We start from the raw sequence: 22,793 nt of genomic DNA, 5'->3' as shown, positions 1-22,793 counted from the left end.
GGTGGAGCAGTAGGGTGGTTTCCAGGTCTGCCTCCCTCCGCCCTTGGCTCGCTCAGGGAGAGCGCGGACCTCCTTTGTCTAGCTGCTCTGTACGTGAGGAGCGTAGGGGGGGGCCTGTCCTGTCCCCTGGCCAGAGCTAAGCCGCTGCTGGGGAGACCACGGTGGCGCATCGAAGGGCCTGGTGGTATCACTCCCGGCTCGCAGGGCACGGCCTGCTCAGGGCTCCCGTCACCCGGGCCTTCCCTGGACATGCTGCCCCGGACAGACCCGCGTGTCCCCTGCTCACCGGGAGGCTGTAGGACCCGAGGGGCAGAAAGCCTCCGAGTCTGGAGGGAACCCGTGCAGGTCGGAGCCTCTCCGTTCCTTCTCCTTGTGCTGGTGGTGGCGCTCTGGGCCCTGAGCTTGGAGCTGGAGCAGAAGGAAGGCAGCCTGCCAGTAGGGCCGATCCTTGAGGGAGTCCGGGCCCAGGCCAAGGGATGCATCTCCTGCTTGCGCTGGGTCAGCACGGAAGGATCACCCCCAGGAGAGCCCGGTGGTGAGCTGGCCCCGTGGTTGAAAGGGGCCCCTGCATGCCTTCAGCCAGAGTTTTTCCAGGGGCCATGAGCCCCGGGGTGAGGGTGGCATGCTGGAGGGCGCCCCAGGAATCACGCCGTAAGACCACCACGTGTCGGCTTCTGCGGGGCACCTTCGGGCAGGCCGGCTCCCCTCCTCGGGCCACGGCCAGCGGGGTCTGGTTGGGACGGCTCTGGGTGACTTCCTGCTGCATGTTTCACCCACGTGTGAGGTGGTGACACTTAGACTCTTCCAGGCTAGATCTTCCCTTGACGGTTTTCATTGAAAAGGACACCAGCACTGCTCCCTGCTCTCCTTCCCTTCACGTGGGGGGTGTGCTCCTGGGGTCCTCCCATGAACCCTGAGCTGGTGAGCCCAGCGCGCCTCACCGAAGGTGTGGGCGCAGGCCGGACGTGCCGGACGTCTTTATCTGTCACCTGTACCTCCGAGGTGGGGAAGAAGGACGAGGCTCAGAGGGTGAAGGCCCCAGAGCTGGGACAAAAGGGTAGTCGGGGCTGGGCAGAGGGCATCCCATCTTCCCTGCACGCCCACACCGTCCCCTTCGGCACCGCACGCTCACCCGTCTTGTTCTGTGTGCTCAGAGTCACGAGCAGGCCGACCAGCGAGGCCTGCCGCTGTGGGGCCCCAGCTGGTCCCGTCAGGCTGTCCACGGGCTCGGCCGCAGGCCCTCTCAGCTGGGAGCTGGCCCCGGGCGGCAGGAGGGTGGAGGGAGTCCCCTCCGTGCACCCCTGTTCTTGGTTCCCCGGGAGGTGTCCTCTGGGAGCTGGGACAGGTCCCGGCAGCTCTGGGGACATGGCCAGCAGTCCTTATGGCGTGGAGAAGGTCCCCGTGTCTGTGGGCTGATGTGTGGTGTGGCCTGTGACTCTGGTGTGGATTTAAGGCCACTGTTTACAAAAAGAGGGCAGCGTAGTTCAGAACTGAGGTGCTGACAGCTCATGACGGTCTAGGCGGTTAGCTCTTGTGACCGTTTGTGATGGGCACGACGGCCTGGCGTCGCTTTGGGGCGAATCAGTGATACTTTAATTATAAGCTCCCCATCGTTAAAGCGTCTGCTCACAGCTGCCCTTGGACGCAGGGAAGGGTCAGGAAGGACCAGGTCTGTCTTGCCGGCACCACGTGGACGCAATCCTTGTTCCCTGAGATTGGTGCTCTGCTCTTCGTATTTCTCGTAGACATTTTCTGCCCGTGCAGGGGCTGGGCTGTGGGGCAGGGGCATGGGGCCGGCCCCGCGGGGCGTGAGCAGGGAGGTGGCCTCCCTGGGCTTCAGTCCCCTGTCCTCAGGAGCGGCGGCCCGACCTGCAGGTTTGTGTGACGTCTGGACCAGGCAGTGTGGCGACTGCTGCAGGCGCTCGGCGGGTCCGTGAGAAGGTGCCGCGGGCCTTGAGAATCCTATCAGGAGACGTTCCACGATAGGTCCGAACCCCGCAGTCTCCTGGTGCCTTTCCGGAATTCATAGGTAAATTACCCCCCCCCCCCCCCCCCGTGGTAGGGAAGGAGAAGCCCTCCATCGCCCCATTGCCGTGGGAACGTGGATGCACCCACAGCCGGGTGCCTTCCCCTGCTGACGACGGGCCGGGCTCCGACAAAGCACAGGGAACAGAAGCCGTGTGCAGAGGGTGGGGGCGGCGGCCTGTGAGCGGGGGCATTGTTCTGGGGACACCGCTGTTCACAGGCAGCCACCACCCCAGGGACGTCCAGAGCCAGGAGGAGGCCGACAAGGACGCGGCCTGAATAGCCCCTTGTTGGGGGAGCTGTTTGCCCCTGCAGCTTTGCAAAGCACTTTTCTTCTTCTTTTCTAATAATAAGAAAGAAGGCACAAATACTCTCCTTTAGAAATGAGAGAAACATCTTATCTTGGATTAAGCTTTTAGGTTATAATAGATGTGGTCTTAATGGCCCCAGGAACAAAATGTGTCACCTTTATCTCTGAGCTTAAAAACGAATATTCCCTTTTCTTTTTCCCTCAGTGTCTGAGTTCCTCCACGGCATGGCTTTCAAACCTGTTGGTGGGTTTCAGCCGTCCTGGAGGGCTGTCTGCTCAAGGAGGGGATGACCTGGGAGGGGCAGCCTTCCTCCCCCCTCTCAGTGTGTCCCTGAGCCCTGGAGCCCCTGTCCGCATGAGGGGTGAGCGACCCGAGCCAGCCCATCCTGAGCCCAGGCTGTGTGTCAGCTCTGTAGACCGATGTCTGCCAGGAGCGGTGGGCAGGCGGTGTCTCCCTCCCTCCCTCCCTCTCTGCGCTCCTTAGGACCCTGCGAACATCCCTCCCAGTGGGAACTGTAACATTGTAGCCTGTAGGGACTTAGCTTTTGTTGCAGTTCGGGGTGAGACTAAGATCTTCTTGACCCCTAAGAGATCCAGTGTGAACTCTTTTCCTTGGAAGCATGCTGACCTCAGCAGTGCAGTTTGCTGCTAGACCGAGGCAGGTGGGACTCAGTTGCAGAAGGAGGGAGGTCGCAGCTCAGACCGCATTCCTGGTGCTGTGCTTGCTGACAAGATTGTTGTCGGGCATTGATCAGAAGGCCAGCCTGGCACGGGGTCTGAGATGGGGGCCGGGCTCCTCTGCCTGGAGGGCCGTGGGTGGGAGCCTGTGTGGTACCCCAGGACACACGAATGCACACCAGACATTGTCTCCCCCCTCGTGGGAGACAGACCATGAGCAGGGTGCTCGGGGCTCCAGGGTCACCCAGGGCAGGCTCGGGGCTCTCCAAGGAATCCAGGGAATCCGAGGCACAGCCCAAGATCTGGAGGCGCCTGGAAGGATGGAGAGTGGGTGGTGCCCAGCGCCTGTGTGGTTTCACCCAGGAACGCTGCAGGAGGTCGGGAAGGGGAGATTCCTGGGTGCTTGAAGCAAAGGGACTTCGTGAGTTGGTTCATGGCACTGCAGTAGGCCAGGGCCTGGGGAGATCCTGTGGTTCCTGCCATGGGGATCTCTCACCCCAGAGGGAGTGTGCAGGGATGGAGAGGGACGGAGGCATGGCTGAGTTGGAGGGGCCTCATGGAAATGTGACTCCAGAGCTCTGGCAGGAGGTCTGATGTGGACACTGGGTTTTGTGCCAATGAAGACCAAGGCCATGGGCAGGCCTAACCTCCCATGGGGAGGTTGTCGGTTACACCGGAATGCTCGTTGTGGGGGCAGAAGCAAGAGGGTCCCTCAAGGAGGAGTCCATTCTGGCAGCCATGCCAAATATCATGGACAGGGTCACAGACCTGCGTCTCTCAGAGCCCAGCTCCTTCCTGTCCACTTTCCTTCCTGAACACGTTGAACAGGAATCCCTTTCTCCTTGCATGGGGGAGCCCAGGGTTAGGTCCCATGGTGCTCGATGTCATCAGGCTTTTTTAAAAGCAGTGTTTACAAGGTCACTTTTAGGTGTATTTTACCTAACTCTTAATGTTCCCCAGTAATAGAGTATAACTTCCAGGAAGAGGGTTGATGGAGGGAAGAGCCAGCATGTGATTCCGAGTCTCTGCTGTGCGGAGTGGGATGCGTGCTCGGCGTGATTTTTATGTGGCTAAGTCAGACCATCAGCTTCTTCCCTCCTTCCCCCCGCCCCGGCCCCCCGTCATTTTGGCCCGTGTGTTGTTATTTCCCTGCCATGTTAATCTGGCAAACAGGAATCTACAGAGAGGGTCACAGTTATATTTGGAAAACGTTCTGTCGGTTTTGGTTTTTCCATTGAAGAGATTTATTGCCCCAAGACGTGTTGACCAGTTTGTTTCTGTTAATAAGCTCACTACTTACTGATAAAGCCAAAAACCCAAACTACGATGATTTTCCCGTTGCTCGGCATGCGGCCGGAGTTGGTTGGACAGTACGTGAGCCACTGCGGCCGACGTGTGGGGACAGAGGTTCTGTCCACCCCCGACTCCAGTCCGTGTCTGGTGGTTTTACTTGTAAACTCTCCTCGCAGGAAACGGGTGAGTCGTATCCATGTCTTTATTAAATACGAACCTCAGAGGATTGATATGCTCCACAAATTCAGACTGCCAAGTAGAATTGCTTAAGCCAGAAATGGCCATGAAACAGACAGGAAATGTACTTGTTGTAGAAAGTTTGCAAAACACAGGAGCCTGGAGAAGAAAATGCCGGTCCTTTGTGGCAGCCCGAGTGCACCTCGGGTCGTATTTTGGTCTGTGTGTGAAAGGGATTAGATGACCAAAACCAAGGGTTTTTAATTGTTTTATTGTGGTGAAATACACCTACCATTTACCGCTCCAGCCATCTTTCAGTGTCCAGTTAAGCAGCATGAAGCTCATTCACGCCACCCTCCATCTCCAGAGCTTTCCATCTTCCCACGCTGAAGCTCTCTCCTCCGTAGACTCTCACCCCATCCCCTCCCCAGCCCACGTGTCCGCCATCCTCCCTTCCGTGAGTGGAGTCGCACCGTGTCCACCCCTTGGTGACAGGTGCAGTGGCCTCGGGGTCCGTCCGTGTCGTAGCAGGGGCCGGGATTTGTCCGTTTCAAGACTGTGTCCTGTTGTCTGTATCGACCACATTTTATTTATCCTTTCATCTGTGTGGGGACTCTGGGATTGTGTCTGCCTCTTGGCTGTTGTGAATAATGCTGCTTGTATGGTTGCACACGTGGGTGGTTGCACACTCGTACGATTACACATTGTATGGCTGTACACTCATGGTTGCACACTTGTACAATCACACACGTATGGCCGCACGCTGGTACACTTGCACACGTGGTTGCACACTCGCATGGTTGCACGTGTGTACAGTTGCACGCGTATGGTTGCACTCTTCGTGTGGTAGCACATTCATACGGTTGCACACATGTATGGCTGCACGCTGGTACAGTTGCACACGTGTGTGGTCGCACACTTGTATGGTTGCACACTTGTATGGCTGTACACTCGTATGGTCGCACACTCGTACACATGTATGGCTGCACGCTGGTACAGTTGCACACGTGTGTGGTCGCACACTTGTATGGTTGCACACTTGTGTGGCTGTACACTCGTATGGTCGCACACTCGTACACATGTATGGCTGCACGCTGGTACACTTGCACACGTGGTTGCACACTCGCATGGTTGCACATGTGTACAGTTGCACGCGTATGGTTGCACTCTTCGTGTGGTAGCACATTCATACGGTTGCACACATGTATGGCTGCACGCTGGTACAGTTGCACACGTGTGTGGTCGCACACTTGTATGGTTGCACACTTGTATGGCTGTACACTCGTATGGTCGCACACTCGTACACATGTATGGCTGCACGCTGGTACAGTTGCACACTTGTGGTCGCACACTTGTACTGTCGCATATGTGTATGGCTGTAAACTCGTGTGGTCGCACACTCATAGTTGTACACATGTATGGCTGCACGCTGGTGTGGCCGCACACTTGTACAGTTACACACGTGTGTGCAGTTAAACACGTGTGTGGCTGCGCGCTGCTACGGTTGCACACCCTGGCTGCACGTGCATGGTTGCAAGCTCGTACGCTTGCACACGGGTGTGCTTGCACACGTGTATGGGCGTACAAGCATCTGCTTGAGTGCCTGCTTTTAGTTCTTCCACGTGAATACCTAGGCGCAGGGACTTGGCCGTAGGGGAGTGCCGTGTTGAGCGTGTCGAGGGACCTCCCTACCGGGTCCACACCAGCTGCTCCGGAGCACGCTCCCACCAGCCGTGCACCAGGGTTCCAGTTTCTCCAGTGCTCGCCAGTGTTTGTTATTTTCTATTAAATGAGTGTGAAACGGCCGATTAAAAACACTATTAGTATGTCAGAAACCTCTTTCCAAATTACTGAATAAACTTCAAAATAATTTTAATGGTTTCAGTAGTATCTCACTGTATAAATGTGTCATAATGTGGGAAATCTGTGTTCCATTATAAGACGTTAGGTATTCTAATGATCTCTGATTATTTCCTGAAGGTAGACAGTTCGTGGTAGAGTTTCTGAGATGAAGGAGATACAAATTAGAAGGCTCTGGTGAATACTGGCAACCTACCATCCAGAGGGTCACCGATGCACACTCTTATCAGGATTACATGTTTTAGAAACATCTTTTTCTAAAGCCTTTCCTTGATTGCATTTCAGTATTTGCCACTGTCACGCTTTTAGCGTAAATTGGGGTGAAGTTGTCCCAGAATGCTGCTTGGGGTCCCATGTGTGCGTGGATGCGGGTGTCCCGGCTGAGAGGCCCCTCCCGCCTGCCGCATCGCGGGCACGAGCCTGAACTCTCCATTACTCATTGCTGATAAGAAAGTGCTTCTTTTGAAGGACCTGTTAGAACGTATTGCTGTTTCCGAAGATTCAAGGAGAAAATAAACACCTGGTATTTAAAACCATTTTTTCTTATGGACCTTCAGAGGTTCGTCTGGACAGCGAGGCCCCAGCTGGAAAGACAGTTTCTAGACTGACTCCAGCATTGACACATGTCTGTCAACTTCCCTCCCTAGAAATGACTCCCCCTCCAGAACCCCAATTCTGACTGTCCCGCCCCCCAGTCGCCCCCGGGCCGGGGGCCGTGGAAGGTTGTCTCCGTAGCCTGCTCGGCACCTGCGCTGCTCGGCTCTTGCTGACCCAGGCCCTGGCCCGGGATCGAGGGGTGCTCGGGGGGCTCTGAGCAGAGCTGGAGGGGCAGAGACTGCCCACCATTGTGCTGGGACAGCCCCGGCCTGGCCTCACCTCACGCCCACCCTGACCCCGGGGACGGGACCCCCTTACCACCCTCACCCTCTCCGAGGCGCAGGCCATCCCAGGAATCCAGCTGGACGCCAGCCCCGGGGGCAGAGCAGGGAAGGGGGGCCCTGCGGCCTCAGCACAGGGGTGTGGAGGGCGGGGTCCCTGTGTCTCCATTACCTCACCCCTAAGAAGCACCACCCCGAGGCTCGCCTCTGATCCTGTTTACGCGTCTTCAGTTCTAAGATAACTGCATTCAAATCCCTCTGTTTCCCCAAGGTGCCTTTTGAAGCCAGCTGTTTGGCTAGCGAGTCGGGGTGGAGCCATCTGGAAGGGAACCGGCCTGGGGCAGTGGGTGCCTGTCCCAGCAGATCCCTCCCCAGCCTCATAGGACTCTGGAGCTCTCCGTGCCTCGGGCCCCTCCGAGCAGGTGCCCCCAAACCCGGGAGATGCCTCCTGGGGCCGGTCACTCTGGGGCACGGCGGTCTGCTGGCAAAGTGAGCAATTTTGGCTCGTGCTAACCTTCAGGTCATCTCTCTCAGCAGATCATTTTTTTCCTCCTTAGTGCCCATTATTTCATAAGGGAGCCACCCTAGATACCTCTGGGGTCTGAGGCCCCTCGTCCTGCGAGAGGGGCCCCTCCTGTGTGTGGAACGTAACCTTAACTGACCAGAGCTTCTCCCTGGAAAGTGACTGGTTTGTTGTGATATTTTGTGATTTGTCTGAGCACAGTCACCAGCAGGGAGTTTTGCATTGGTAGATAAGGATCTCCAATTCAGGGGGTTTTCCATGTTCTGACTTTCTCCGCAGTGTTGGGGTGCAGTGAGGCAGAAGAGGCTCTTCCCTCCCATGCTCTGCCCTGCATGTCGTCCTCTGTCCGTGCCCCAACTCCCTAGCCTGGGTGTGTGACCTCTCATGGGATGACTGGGCATCTCTCCATCTGCCCCCCACTTTGTGAGCCAAGCATGGGGGGTACAGGCCTCATCCTGTGGACAAGTCCCCAGATGGCCCGTCTCAGGTGCCCCTCCTAATGCCAACCCGAGGCCCCCTTGGTGATATCCGTGCGTCCGAGCCCCCTCTGCGCTGTCCCGCACACATCCTCACCCAGGGACCCGGGGCAGGAGGGGCCCGGAGGTGGGCCTGGCCTGGGCAGGGATCACGATGTCCCCTACCTTTGGGTGGTGATGTGCTTTGCTGGTCAAACAGCGTGGACAGAACCCCGTGGGGCTGGGGACCCGTGGGGCGTGAGCCACATCCGTTCCATATTGAAGTTGAACTTTCTGTTGTGGGCTCCCCTGTTTCCGGATTTTCCCTTCATCTTCGCCCTGTTCCTCTGGCCCCCCGGACGTCCTTTGTCACTGAAAGTGAGCGGTTCTGTCTGTTCTTCTGCTGGCCTGACTAGTGTTCTTTCAACCTCCAGGCGACACAGTGAAGTATGACAACGAGGAGGATGAGGGGGAACAGTTCGACTTTGACAGCGGAGATGAGATTCCAGAAGCGGATCGACAGGCTGCGGGTGCAGACGCCACCTCTGGCTCAGGTGGGTCCCCCGTGGCCCCCAGCCCGCGCGGCGCACAGCCCCCTCGCTCTGACGGCCGGAGGGAGTGGCAGGCGCAGGCGGCCTCCAGGAGCGGCCTCCTGACCTCCCTGTGATGTGAGCCGAACGGCGGATTTGAATTGGCTGACTCTCCTTTATTCCTGCTTCCCCTGTGTGTGTTGGAGGCGGTGGGTGTTGCTGAAACCTGATGAACACGGCCCCCCAGTTTCGGCGGATGCAGTTCCAGAACTAACACTGTGGGGGGAGTCGAGTCCACGTTAGCTCTTGCAGGTGGGGTCGTCTGCTGGGACTCCCCGGCCAGGAGGGGCGCGCACCTGGCGTGTCCGGCCCTCACAGCAGCCTCTCTGCGTCCTTGGCAGCTCCCCGAGTTCAGGCAGCTTCTCACCTGCTCGTCTCAGTGCAGAGGCCCCGGGTGCCCCATCTCCCCCCACGGGCTGCCTCGCCCCTCCGATGCCCCAGAGGCGGGGGCATCTCCTGGGTGCCCTGGGGTTGCGAGGGCCCCGGAGGGCCGGTCGGCGCTGGCCCCCTGTTGATGTGTGCGTGTTTGCTTCCAGGAGGTGCAGTTGGGACGGGAGCAGACACGGACGCCCCGGCGGAGCCCACCGCCCGCGAGGTCCCGACCAGAGTCAGCCCCTACTCCGTCATCGACATCGCGCCCTTCCAGGAGGAGCAGTGCCCGCCCGCAGAGCCGGGCCCCGAGGACGACGGCGTGAGCCTTCCTGTGCCCAGCGGGTACTCGGTGCCTGTGCCCTGCGGCTACGCCGTGCCCTGCAACCTGCCGCTGCTCCTGCCGGCCTACTCCAGCCCCGTCGTCGCCCGTGCCGCGTCCCTGCATGGGGAAGGTGCGCCTCCCCCCTGCACACCACAGGCGACAGGCATCCTGTTCGTAAGACCAGCGGTGCCCGGTGTTCAGTCAGCCGCCCGAGCGGACCCAGACACGGGCCCCGGTGCCCCTGCAGCCCCCCTGTGGGCCCAGGCGTCTGGGGGCTGCCGAGAGCATGACACCGTCCCCCCTGAGCAGAGCGCCCTGTGTTCTGTTCAGGATGGACCCCGTGAACGCAGCCCTGCTGTTTTCTTCCTGCCTGAACTCCGTGCTCTGTGCCAGGACATGCCACGGGGTGAAGTGAGGGTGAAGTGAGGGCGAGAGGCCCCCGACCCAGAGTCCTGACTCTATGTGAGATCTCAGTAAATGGGTGCTTTCCCTCCCTCTTAGTCGCAACGGAGACAAAACGTGTTTAAAGAAAGTCTTGAATTTATATTGGGAAACCACACGAGGTTCTCCGGGTTGATGTTTCCCCATATGTTTTCCTGTTGTAATTGGCAGTAATCTTGGAAATTTACCACGATCAACAATGCTGGTCGTATTTTGTAGCCCAAAGAGTAAGAACGATCTAAAAATAAGGAAGTAGATTATGCAATTAAAAAAAGATTAAGGAACACATTCTTACACTAAAGTAATTTGCTTATTTTCAGATCATTTGGTTATTTTTAATAATTGAACATTATTTTTAAGTAATTCAGTATAGTGAAAAACCATTGGCTTATTTTTGTGCTGTCATCCTAGAGCCATTAATAAAACCCTATCGTAATAAACCCTACTGTAAGGCCCCAGATCCACGAACACGGGTCTGTGTTGGTCTCTTGAGCCTTTAAAGACAGACAGGCACCAGCCTCTTTGCTGAGGTCATGAGGAAAGCCTGGAGTATGGTGTGAGGCTGGGGTCCAAGGCCTGGACCTGCGCTGGTGGCCTGCCGTGCGCTGACCAGCTTCTTTGCGCCTCGTGGTTCTCCCGTGGACATGGCGGGCCTCCAGGCTCTACAAGGACAAGGCTCCCCAGCACGGAGGCCGTCCCACCGGGAGCACGACCCTCAGATATAGCAACAGCCAGAACCCCTTCTCTTCCCCATTGCCCAAAACCTATTTTGAAAAAAGATTCCAAGATTCCCCTTCTGTTCATTAGTGGTCCTCCAATGGCCAGAAACTCATGGTGCTCTGCTCCTTAGCAGAGCTTCCAGATCTTTCCAGAACAGTAAGAGATGAGCAGTTGGTGTTGCCAGAGAGGGAACTTCTGAGTATGCTCATCTTCTCCTGACCCCGCCTTATCAAAGGTCTTATGTCTGAGCAGACAGTAAATCGGGGTGCATCTCCTTTCTTGAAAGGGGGAGCACAGGGAAAGAAAGTGTCGTTGTGGGCGGGCAGTCGAGACGAGGCCTGGGTGGTGTGCGTTCAGGGATGGGGAGTGGTGCCCCTGACCCAGCCGCAGGCAGAATCTCACCGTGTGAAGTGTGCTTGCTGCCGATTAATGTCCTTTCTTCAATGACTTTGTCGAATAGCTTTGTCTTTTTGGGAGGCCCTGTGGATCATTCTTCAGGGCAGTGTGATGTGGCAGGAAGAGCAGTCTCTGGAAGGAGGCAGGTTTGAGTTCAAATGCTGGCCCTGCCCCTGGCCTGACAGGTGGTCCTTGGCAGATGCCTACCGTTGAGTGGCCTTGCGAACGCGATGAGTTCGTGTCCTTGTGGTCCCCGCTGCACCGCCAGGGAGCTCCCCGCTACTGAGGGAGGGTATTTGTTGGTATTTAGCAGGATCAGGGGACCATTTTCGTGGGTGAGATCTCCCAGCTTTCGTGGACAGTAGCACACAATGGATTCTTTCTTAGAGGCTTTTTATGGACAGTTTCCTGGTGTAGCCATTACCAACCGGTCCTTGGTTGAGCACGTGGCCTGTTGTCCTGAGCTCATCACCCTCTCGGTGAACCAAACCCAGAGGTGGGAGAACAGCTATCGGCCAGGACACGTGTGATGGACTTTGTGAGCGTGTGTGAGTGTGCACACACGTGTGTGTATGCACGTGTGTGTGTGTACGTGTGCATGAGTATATGAAAGGTTGGTTGTCAGGTATGAACATAACTCTTTCTCCCTTGAGAATCTTTGGAGGCTGCCATTTAGACACACTTTCCAGTAAATCACAATTGTAAATTTCCATGAAAAAGTTAAGAATGAGAGAAACAGGTTTGTCCCTCTGGCTTGCTTTCTTTGGGGTACCATTTTAATTCCAGCTATTTTAGAGGATCTTTGGATATTGTTTTTACTATCATCCTACTTTACATACATCTTATCTAAAACCCGAAAAAACTCTAAATCTATCAACTAATCATTTTTATTCTAAGATAAGCTTATCATTGAAAAAAATATAAATCCATTTTAAGGCTAAAAATCCACTTCCTAAATACTTTTCCCTAAGACTAAAACCGTGTGAATTTTTTTCTTTCCTCACAGAAACACAAGAGGTAACAGAAGACGGCCAGTTTAATTCTTTAAGTTCTGAGGATCCAATGAACAGGTATCTCTATTAATTTTTCACGTGTGCTCTGAGTTCATGACCCTTCCCTGAGATGTGGAACGCAGTGATACGAGGTGCTGGCCTGTCCGCCCACAGTGCTGGGAGGTGGTGACCGACCAGGCCTGTCCCCAGCCCGAGACCCTCCCCTCCCAGGCCCTGGACAGCTCTGTCTTCTGTGCCCTCACGGGTGCTCCGGAACACAAGGACTCTGCACGGTGTTCATCTTGTTCTGTGGAAAGACAGGCCGTCTGAATGCACAGGCAGGTAGACCAGGAAGACGCAGCCCTCCTCAGGCTCCGTGTAGCTGACGCTCCACGGGCTCTAGAGTCGTAGAGGGTCTCAGAATCCTGTGGCGGCAGGTGGGGGGGTGGTTTCAGTGTGTCTACCCACCTTTCATCCAGAATCCTCCAAACTGATTTGATTGTAGATCTTTCTTTCATGCCACTTGCCCTCAAAAATGCTATGTCATCTGCTTGAGATGCCCAGGAAAATCCCATCTTCCAGGCGAACTCCTACTTCCATTCCCGAACCCTGCCTACATGTCTCACTTCGTTCTCCCAGAACTCTGTGAGCACAGCTGCATTAAAACTGATTGCTGTGTGCCTCACTGTTATTTCCTGTGTCCCCTTCTGCTGCCGGGTGAGAATTTTACAAAGTTAAAGACCAGGCTTACCAGGGCTTTCTGGGAGGTCGTGTGCTGGGTGCATGGGGGGTGTGTCTGCGTGTTGATGCTAGGCGGCCCTGTGAGGTGTAATCCACACACCACGCCTGCTTCAGTGTACTCTGCCCGTGGGTTCTGGTGCATTGCGTCATCTGTTTTAAGATTGTGTTAAAATCTATATAACAGAAAATTTTGCCATTTTAGCCATTTTAAGTATAAAATGTAGTGGCATCTTGTGCATTTACGTGTATTGTACAACCATCACTACTATTTACTTTCAGAATTTTTCATCTTCTCAAACAGAAACTCTGCCCGTTCTGCGGTAATCTACCATTCCCCTCCCCAGAGCCCCAGAGAATCTCTTCTGCGTTCCGTCTCTACGAGCTTGCCTAATCTAGCTAACTCATATAATTGGAATCCCGGTAGTTGTCCTTTTGTGTCTGGCTTATTTCACTTTGTGTCGTGTTTGCAAGGCTCCCCCATGTTGTAGGATGTGTCAGGATTGTCTTCCTCTTCAAGCCTGAATAGTAATCCTTCATGAGTCCATATTTACCTCTCGACGGGCACTTGGGTGGTCTCCACCTTCGGGCTCTTGTGGATAAGGCTGCTGTGCACGCCGGTGTACGGCATCTGAGTCCTTGCTCCCTATCCCTTTGGCTCTGTACCTGGGAGTGGTCCTGCTGGATCTTGTGGTGACGCTATATTTAACTTTTTGAGGACGAGCAAACTGTCTTCCACAGGGGCTGCGCCATTTTACATCCCCATCAGCAATGTACAAGTTCCGATTTCTCCATAAGATCACCGAACTTATTTTCCATTTTTAAAGCGGTGAAGGGCCGTCGCTTGCTCTGGTGTGACTTTCTGAGTGGCGCCGTGTGTGACGCCTAACAGGCCCTCAAGAAGGTCTGGTGGAAAACCGGAAGCCAGTTCAGGTCTTCCTGAGCAGGGACTTCATGTCTTCTTATGTCTGTCGTGCTAGGTCCTGTGCCGTGCTTTCGGTGGGCCTTCAAAAGCATCATAAATAGCAGGGAATGGAAGCTTGAACTTGGGCTCTGTGTTGAGAAGCCGCAGCTGGGGTGTTAAATTGGGAACATGCAGATTAGGACCTGCTGAGTGAGGGGGCAGAAGCCTCCCGCACGTGTCTGCAGGTAGCTCCCTCAGCTTCCTGGTGACCGGTTTTGGGGAGTGAACACCCCAGGGTGACTTGAATGGAAGGCACAGCTCCGGTCCCCCCCCACAAAGGCAGCCTGGTCACCAGACCTATCCCGTATACATCCCAGGATCAGGGCAGGTGAGCAGTGAGCCAGGGGGAGCGTGTCCCCTGCCCTGTAGATACGGAGCAAGGTCACCAGCACCTGTCACTTAATAGATGAGAGTGGAGCACAGATCACTAGCTTTTCAAGGGCTTAACTCTAAGAGTTAACTAATTAACTCTTAATTTCACAGGGTGCCCCGAAGGCGGTGGGAATCCCAAGCTTGGGTCCTTCTACACAGGTCCAGACTGTGGGTGTGAGCAGGCTTGTCATACTGTAAAATGCATGGGCAGCAGTTCAGAAGACATGGTGCTCAGCTCAGAACATCCGTCATAATATCTGGGGAAAACATAAAATGTACATACGGTGAAGCAGATGTACCCTTTGGGGACATCCAGCGGTCTCATGACAGGACGCATTCCACTGTTGTGATTTTGTGGTTTGTTTTCTCCTAGCGACGACCGGGTGCACAAGGAGGACAGTGCGCTCGCCCGGTGGGTTGCGGACCCGGCCAACACTGCGTGGATGGAGAGTAGGTACCACACGCCACCAGGAACCTGGCGGGGCCATCCCGGGATCCTCGCCGGGCACCGTGTGGATGCCACCCCGGGGTCGGTGGGGCACCGTGTGTTTTTGTCAGGTTCTGCTGATTATTCTCATGTCCTGTTCAGATCGAACACTTCAGAAACGTATTCATTTTCCTGAAGTACTGACCGGGGCCGACTGTGTCACTGCGGTCCCCGGCACTCTCTCTAGCCCTTCTTCTAGATCCCGTTGGAGCATCCCTGCTCACCCCATCCTAGCACCTGTTTGTTCCTCATTGTTTCTTCCTCATGCAGTGTTTGGGTTTTGTCATGATAGTCCTCTAATTGGGGAACTGATGCTTTGACCCGAGCCCGTAGTCAGCAACTCACCACTGAGACATCAACCAGGTATTTTTCCTTGGGATTCTCACTAAGATGCTTTTTCATGCTACCATTTTGCAAAGGGGGTGGGTGGCCGGTTAAGCCAGCCCACTGTCCAGATGGCATAGCAGATCTTCTGTTCCACGTGCGGTTTAGAAAGCTGAGCTGTTTTTAACCAGATTTGATTTTTAATTTTTTAAAGAAAAGTAAGATGGTTTTTCTAATTACCTCTTTATTATCCACTGGCCTACTGATTTCTGTATAATTATTTTATATGATTGACTTCCAAGGAAGAATCATCTTAACTGTCTCCTAATTATTAAATTATCTCCTGGAATGTGTCATTCTGGTTTTTAATTATGACATTGTCAAACAAGGAACTTAGCATAAGTAGATGATTCTGCTAGGGGGCTGCTAAATTGGGATCATTACAGGATAAAATTAACATCTTCCAATTCTCTAGAAAATTTATTTCCAAAGTAAAATTTGTCTGACTTTCCCCCATTACTTGTTTTATTACGTAAGTGGCAGTTAATTAGAATAACGCACAGGTTAGGGGTGGTGACCCCTACCACAGTAAAAAATCTGGGTATAACTTTTGACTCCCCAAAAACTTAACCACTAATAGCCTCCTGTTGACCGGAAGCACATACACAGTCAACTAACCCATATTTTGTGTATGTGTTATATACTGCATTCTTACAGTAACCTAGAGAAAAGAAAATATTATTAGAAAGATCATAAATAAGTGAAAATACATTTGCAGTATGTACTGCGGACATTGAAGACGGATCTGCACGTAAGTGGGCTCTTGCAGTTCACAGCTGTGGTTTTCAGGGGTCCACAGACGAGCATCTCTCGCACTATCTGACAGGAGTGGACATGGTCATCGTTGTTGCAGTTAATACTGTTACAAGGAAGCAAATGTCTGTCATGTGGGGGCTTGAGAGCAGCAAGAGAATGAGGAGCATTCGGAATCCCGCCCCCCCCCCCCCCGCCCCCGGTAATATAACAATGGCTCAATGTCAGAGGAAGAGTTCAGTGTATTTACCTCATTTTCTTGTTGTTGCTTAGTCACCAGTGACTTTGTAGTGTGGTTGTTTTCGATGTGAGGCCCAAACTCTTAGAAATACTTAAATGCATTTCTGTTTTCACCACTGCTCTTATACATGACCTTCTCATACAGTATACACGGAGGAGTTTGCCCGTGGAGGATCCTCACTTTTTCTTAAGAAAACTTGTTGAATTTCGGAGGACATGAATGTTCCACATAATATAGTTGGAGAGATTTTATCCTAACAGGTGAACCTTCTCACCCTTGCCTAAGCCTACTTTTCCTATCCAGTGGTTCAGAGTATCATGGAATAATGGGTTTATTTTCACAGGTTCCTTTTAATATAGCCCCACTTGAGCTTTCCCTTTATTTGGAAACTGTGTACCACCTTTGTATTTTTGCATATCAGAACACATTAACTTCATAAACTTAAAAATACTTATAAAGAGCCACATGGAGATGCATAGATGAACACAAAATAATGGACTAAATTGATCTAGAAACCACAAAACTCCCTGTTGGAGAGATTTCACAGCTGGTTCATGTAGAGTGTCATGCTTCAATCCCAAGAAAACATCCTGTCCCAAAAGTAATGCTTATGCTTTGGTAAGGTATCACGAATTAGCCCTTACAAACTAATTTTTTGAATAATTATAGCATCATAGGAGACTGTGGTCCTAAAAACAATGTAAATTATACTTGGTTGGCGTTGGTCGGTTTTTAACAGTTCCCTCTTTTTATTCCAGATCCAGAAGAAGCCATTTATGATGACGTGCCAAGAGAAAATTCAGACTCTGAACCAGGTTTGAATTGTTTGTAATTGAATTTTAGAGGATTTAGTTTATCAGTGTTTCCTTCTGGGTGTAAAAAATGACTGGTTAGTGTGCACACAGTCCCTAATACACAGCTTGTATGTGTTTTATGTTCGTGTTTTGTATATTGCATAGTGCCTCATTGATCTCATGGGGTGGAATATTGGTTTGTGCACATAGGTGTGTGTGGTTATATTATAGCACTTGAATGAATCTAAACAAGCATTGATTAATGTAAAGAAGCAGAAAGAGGTAAAGGTGTGAAAAATATGAATGGAAAGGTAAAAAAAATGGAAGCGGTAAGTACCAGCATATATATAATAAGTGATTTAAATGAGAAAATAGAAGGAAGTACTAATATTTTTCCAGAATTAAAGAATGATGTAAGTTCTCAGATTATAGAAATACAAAATCAAAGCAGGCTCAAGCCTGAATCCATACCACACACACTTGAAACCGCTGAGCACAGCTCTGTCCACTAATACCAAAACACAAGTGTTTAAAAAGAGGGAAACAAAGGCAGTATCAGATAAAGATTGGGGAGATTTACCTCTCAGACTCTAAAAACTATTTCACGTTGCATTTCAAGGAAAAGGGTGCTGGACCTAATAGGCTGCAGAAAGAACAGAGAGCAAATAATGACTTTGTGAATGAATCCAAGCAAGCATTGATTAAGGCAGCACTAACAGTATTGTTTCATTTCACAAGTGGGACTGCAGGGCGGGCTACGGCCCAGACAGTTGTACCCGCCATCTGCGGGGCGGCTGACTCTCCGTGTCGAACGTCTGTGCACTTTTCAGGAAGAGGATATAAATAATGATTGTGTGTTTTTTCCTGTGATAGGTTGGCTCTGCATTTATGGGCAACCACTAAAAGAACAGAAATAGATTATTTAACTTCCAGCCCAGTAGAGAAAAACCCAATCTGGGTTGGAAGAAGCAAGAAAATGTAAAATAAGAAAGTATGGCAAGTAATATGAAAAAAGATGGCAAAATTAGTCCAAGTATGTTTCTATTTATAGTAAATATAAACTGAGTCCAATTGCCCATAAAAGAATTCTCAGGTTGGGTAAAATAACAGAGCTAGGCATATATTTGTATGAGAACTATATAAGGATACAAAACATTTGTAAGTCAATGGATGGAAAAAGAAACATAAGGCCAATTCCAACCAAAATATAGCCAGTATTACTCTAATATATTGAATGTTAGGCTATAAAATGTTAGGCGTAGAGTCCTTCACAAGAGAGAACTGTAACAGTTCTAAACCTGTGTGCACCTAACGAGACAGTCTCCAAATATATAGAGCAAAATATGACTGAGATATAATCCGCAGTAGTTAAGTACATAATTGGAGTGGGAGGTTTTTTTTTTTAATTTTATTATGTTATGTTAGTCACCATACAATACATCATTAGTTTTTGATGTGATGATCCACGATTCATTGTTTTCGTATAACACCCAGTGCTCCGTGCAGTACGTGCCCTCCTTAATACCCATCACCGGGCTAACCAATCCCCCCTCCCCCCTCCCCTCTAGAACCCTCAGTTTGTTTCTCGGAGTCCATAGTCTCTCATGGTTCATCTCTCCCTCCGATTTCCGCTCCCTTCATTTTTCCCTTCCTTCTCCTAATGTCCTCCATGCTATTCCTTATGTTCCACAAATAAGTGAAACCATATGATAACTGACTTTCTCTGCTTGACTTATTTCACTTAGCATAATCCCCTCCAGTCCCATCCATGTTGATGTACAAGTGGGGTATTCATCCTTTCTGATGGCTGAGTAATATTCCATTGTATATATGGACCACATGTTCTTTATCCATTCATCTGTTGAAGGGCATCCCGGCTCTTTCCACAGTTTGGCTATTGCGGACATTGCTGCTATGAACATTGGGGTGCATATGGCCCTTCTTTTCACTACATCTGTGTCTTTGGGGTAAATACTCAGGAGTTCAATTGCTGGGTCGTAGGGTAGCTCTATTTTAAAATTTTTGAGGAACCTCCACACCGTTTTCCAAAGTGGCTGTACCAACTTGCATTCCCACCAACAGTGTAAGAGGGTTCCCCTTTCTCCACAACCTCTCCAACATTTGTTGTTTCTTTCCCTGTCCATTTTTGCCATTCTAACTGGTGTAAGGTGGTATCTCAGTGTGGTTTTGATTTGAATTTCCCTGATGGCTAATGATGATGAACATTTTTTCATGTGTCTGTTAGCCATTTGTATGTCTTCTTCAGAGAAGTGTCTTTTCATGTCTTCTGCCCATTTTTTGATTTGATTATTTGTTTTTTGGGTGTTGAGTTTGAGAAGTTCTTTATAGATCTTGGACACCAGCCCTTTATCTGTAGTGTCATTTGCAAAGGAGTGGGAGGTTTTAAGAAAGTTCCTTCCACGGTCATAAATTCTGGATGTAAAATTAGTAAACTGCAGAAGAACACAGTATACAATCAACCTAAAGACCATATATAGAACCTGAAGCTAATAGTTTCAGAATGTACTTCTTTTCAAACATATGGAATATTTATAAAAATTATATAGCATTCCTCAAAGCAAATATTAACAAATGCCAAAGAATTAGTATTCAGGCCTCATTCCCTTGATTTAAAAAAAATCAATAAAAAGTAACATTTGAGTATTAAAAAATAACACTAATACCTAGCTCTTAGACAAGGCTGAAAGCAGAATGGAAATTAAGAATATTTTGACTTGAATAATAATGAAAACATTACATAAATTCTTATGGGATAGATTTAAAATAATTATAGACACAATGGCATTTGTTAATAAAAGAAAATGGAAAAATAATGAGCCAACATCCAACTCAGTTATATTAATGAATAGTGGAGTAAACTCAGAGAAAATAGAAGGAAATAAAAATGGTTGCAGCAAAAGTGATAAACAAAACAAAGAAACAATAGAAAGTATCAACAGAACCAAAGAGCAGTTCTCTAAAAATAATATGAAAATAGACAAGCCTCTGCTAGTGTTGGGAAGAAAGGATATTATTGGGAGGAGACAGAAGGAAGGAGGGAAGGAAAAATGGATCAGGAGCAAGAAACTGCAGTAGAAACCCATAAACACTATGAAGGGATTCTAGAAACAACTCGGTATCAATCAGTTGAAACACTTGGACTGCATCTGAGATAGAAAACATTAATGCATAATGATTCCCGATTTAGAATTAATTGCTTAACTAATGTGCCAGACAGCCCACTAAGACCAGGGTCCTCAGCTCAGAGTGGCTAAACCATCAGTGGACAGACAGTCCCTCTGCTCTACACACAGTTCCAATGGATAGTAGAAGACAGGAGCAGGTAACTTACTTTAGGGTCTTAGTATAAGCTTATAACCCCCTTCACCCAAAGGTGTGTTGCTGAACATCGTAATGAAAATGTAAAGAAATAAAATCGAGTAGTATCCCAACAAACAAGCAAAAGCCAACCTTACCCCTTTGGATTTGTCTCAGGAGTTTATGGATCCCTTAGTATTAGCAGGTTCTTTTACCATCCTGTCCACAGGAACAGACTAAAGTACATAAACCTTACACTCATCTCAATAGATAGTTAAAATGCACTTGATAAGATTCAATGGCATTCAGTGTTAAACCCTCATAATAGAAGGAAATGTCCTCAGCCTAATAAAGGACGTGTTCTCATAATCTACATCCAGTGTACTAAATTATAAAGAGTTAAAAGCACTTGGTAATTTATTTATTCCACAATGCATTTGGACGCTGTTACATACGGAGCACTGATCTAGGCTCAGCTAACAGAGTTGTCCCTGCCCTCAAGATTCCTATACTGAGGGAGACAGACACTTAACATAGGGGTCCCTTCATAAATAAAACCGAAGTACTTATGAAGGAATGTGCTTCCAAGTATTTATTTAAATGCATGCATGCTGCAAATAAGGTGGGAATTAAAGACTGGTTTCTGTAAAAAAACAAGCTTGAAATTTATTTTTGGGTAATTTATGCTACCAGGTAGGCCCTTCCCAACCCAGACAGGGTGAGATCTGAGGCCTCCAACACCAAAACAACAACACCAGTTCTACCAGTAGTCTCCCTACCAAAGGTGACAGCCATCCTGGGTAGAGCCAGCGGTGTCCCTGTGAGGACAGTGCCCTGCAGGGCGCTGATGTGTGTGGTGTGTGTGCTTTCACTCACACATCAGCCAGGACCCTCCCTTGTTAGGATCACAAAGGGCCCTGGTCCCCTCTGGCCCTTTGCTCTTTGCTTGTTAAACGTCTTGGTGGCACAATCATTTTGAAAAAACACTTGAGTTAAAGACCTAGCCATTGTGCACATGGTGATACAGACCAGTGGTCTCCTGGCAGGTGTGTTTCCTGGAGAAATTCGTGCCTGCTTCAGGGAGCCATGTGCAGGGATGCCCCTCCGCAGCACGATTTGTAAGAGCAAACGATGAGGGGAAACGTAGTGGCTCCACACTCGGGGAAAGGATCCACGTATGGCAGTGAATTTATACAAGAGAGCGTGATACTGCAGTTAAAAATGAATAAATGATGTGTGTATATGTGTAAATGCACACACAGTCACACACACTCAGAAGCAATGAGCAAAAAGCAAGAGACACAGAGCTAGGGTGCGTATGCCTTTAGATAGATGCACCCCTCAGAGGTAAGTGGACACCCGCGAGCCAGGACTGATTCTTGCTGACATGGGGAGGGGACAGGCCGCTGGCTGCGTGCATGTCGCTTTGCACGGGCTGCTTTGTAGGAGCGGGCGCTGACGCAGGGCTTACGTGGGGTCTACACACATGCCTGCTATTTGGTGCTTTTCGGTGCATGTGAAGTATTTGGTAATTAAATCAATATGTTCAGTGAAGTAGATGGCACTAGGTCTTTGAGGTTCCTTGTGGGTATAATTGCAGAATTCACGCCGTCTAGGACATCGGCTGTCTGGTGAACTGTGGAGACACAGACGTGTCCGAGGGAGAGCGGAGGCCTATGTGCTTTGTGCAAAATATGGCCATTTAGGGTGAAGTTCCGTCACAGTACTGGGAGGACACTGAAGACTTTCTCGTGACATAAGATGGTGACCATCTGTGTATTTTTTAATTGTGGTAAAGTGCACGCCGCATACAATTGACCATTTTAACCAGTTGAGAGGAGACGGTTTGTGGCATGAAGCACACTCATGGGCTGGTGGGCCTTCCCCACCGCAGTCCTGGCCGAGGGCAGGAAACTCAGCCAGGTAGACCAGCTCTCCCTTCACCGGCCTGTGGGAGAAACACGGCCCCGGTGGCTGTGTTTACTTTCCAGCGTCAGGAAGCCTCGCTCCGTGCATCTAGGAACTGAGGAGGCCTCATAATTCACAAACCATCATTCCTCTGTAGTTAACACGACGCCGTAGAGCCCTTGAAAGTTTGAGCACGCAGGGGAGGCCCGAATAGCACTGCCTTTTCCAGAACGTAGGGCACCATTACTGTCACACGTCCCGACCACTGAGTGGTAACGTCCCTAAGTTCCAGGCGGTCCACTGTGCCTGGGTGTGACGGTTCTGACGCCCCCAAGGGACAGGCTGTCCAGCCGACCCGAGAGCAGGGCCCACAGGAGAGCAGGGGCCCTCCGCTGTCTCCCCCAGAGCTGGGACAGCCGGTGCACCTGCTGCTGGCTCCCACACGCCGGAAATGTTGTGCAGGTGTGAGCAGGTGTGAGCACCGCCTGCCGTGTGTGTGTGCGGACTGCTTCCTGCAGACGGAGGAGCCCGATGTCCAGAGCAGTTGGTGAAGGGAGGAGGATGTGCTCATCTGGCAGCTTCAGGGCTCACGCACCGCGCTGGGGAACAGGGCACGGGCACACACCGGCACGTGTGGGTGCCTCCATTGCTGGCTGGTCCGTGGAGGGTCACCAGGTCCTTCCATCATGGCCAACTGCTGTTGTCAGGATGGCTCTTGGCCATGACCTGCATGGCGGCTAAGCCGGAGTCTGGCTGCATCCCCAGAATCCACCTGCCCTGTTGCCCCAGTTGCCCAGTTCGT

At 51.0% G+C, this 22,793-nt stretch overlaps 1 protein-coding gene across 9 annotated transcripts in view; it reads left to right on the top strand.

Moving 5' to 3' along the window:
- The window catches only part of ARHGEF10 (Rho guanine nucleotide exchange factor 10), a 105,255-nt gene that overhangs the window by 18,692 nt on the left and 63,770 nt on the right, over window positions 1-22,793 (top strand). For all 9 annotated transcript variants that reach the window (XR_013446679.1, XM_078069904.1, XM_036110716.2 and 6 more), the window contains exons 3-7: window positions 8,634-8,753; window positions 9,326-9,613; window positions 12,047-12,110; window positions 14,480-14,556; window positions 16,730-16,786. Coding sequence is in view for 8 of the 9 variants with exons in the window: in XM_078069904.1 (XP_077926030.1) it covers window positions 8,634-8,753; window positions 9,326-9,613; window positions 12,047-12,110; window positions 14,480-14,556; window positions 16,730-16,786 (606 nt within the window). In the remaining variant the exon portion in view is untranslated. The remainder of the gene's footprint in view (window positions 1-8,633; window positions 8,754-9,325; window positions 9,614-12,046; window positions 12,111-14,479; window positions 14,557-16,729; window positions 16,787-22,793) is intronic.

This window comes from Halichoerus grypus, chromosome 3 (genome assembly GCF_964656455.1).
Source record: "Halichoerus grypus chromosome 3, mHalGry1.hap1.1, whole genome shotgun sequence".
NCBI classification, from domain to species: domain Eukaryota; kingdom Metazoa; phylum Chordata; class Mammalia; order Carnivora; family Phocidae; genus Halichoerus; species Halichoerus grypus.
Note: the sequence above shows the minus strand (reverse complement) of the source record. Positions and strands in the feature narration are given on the sequence as shown.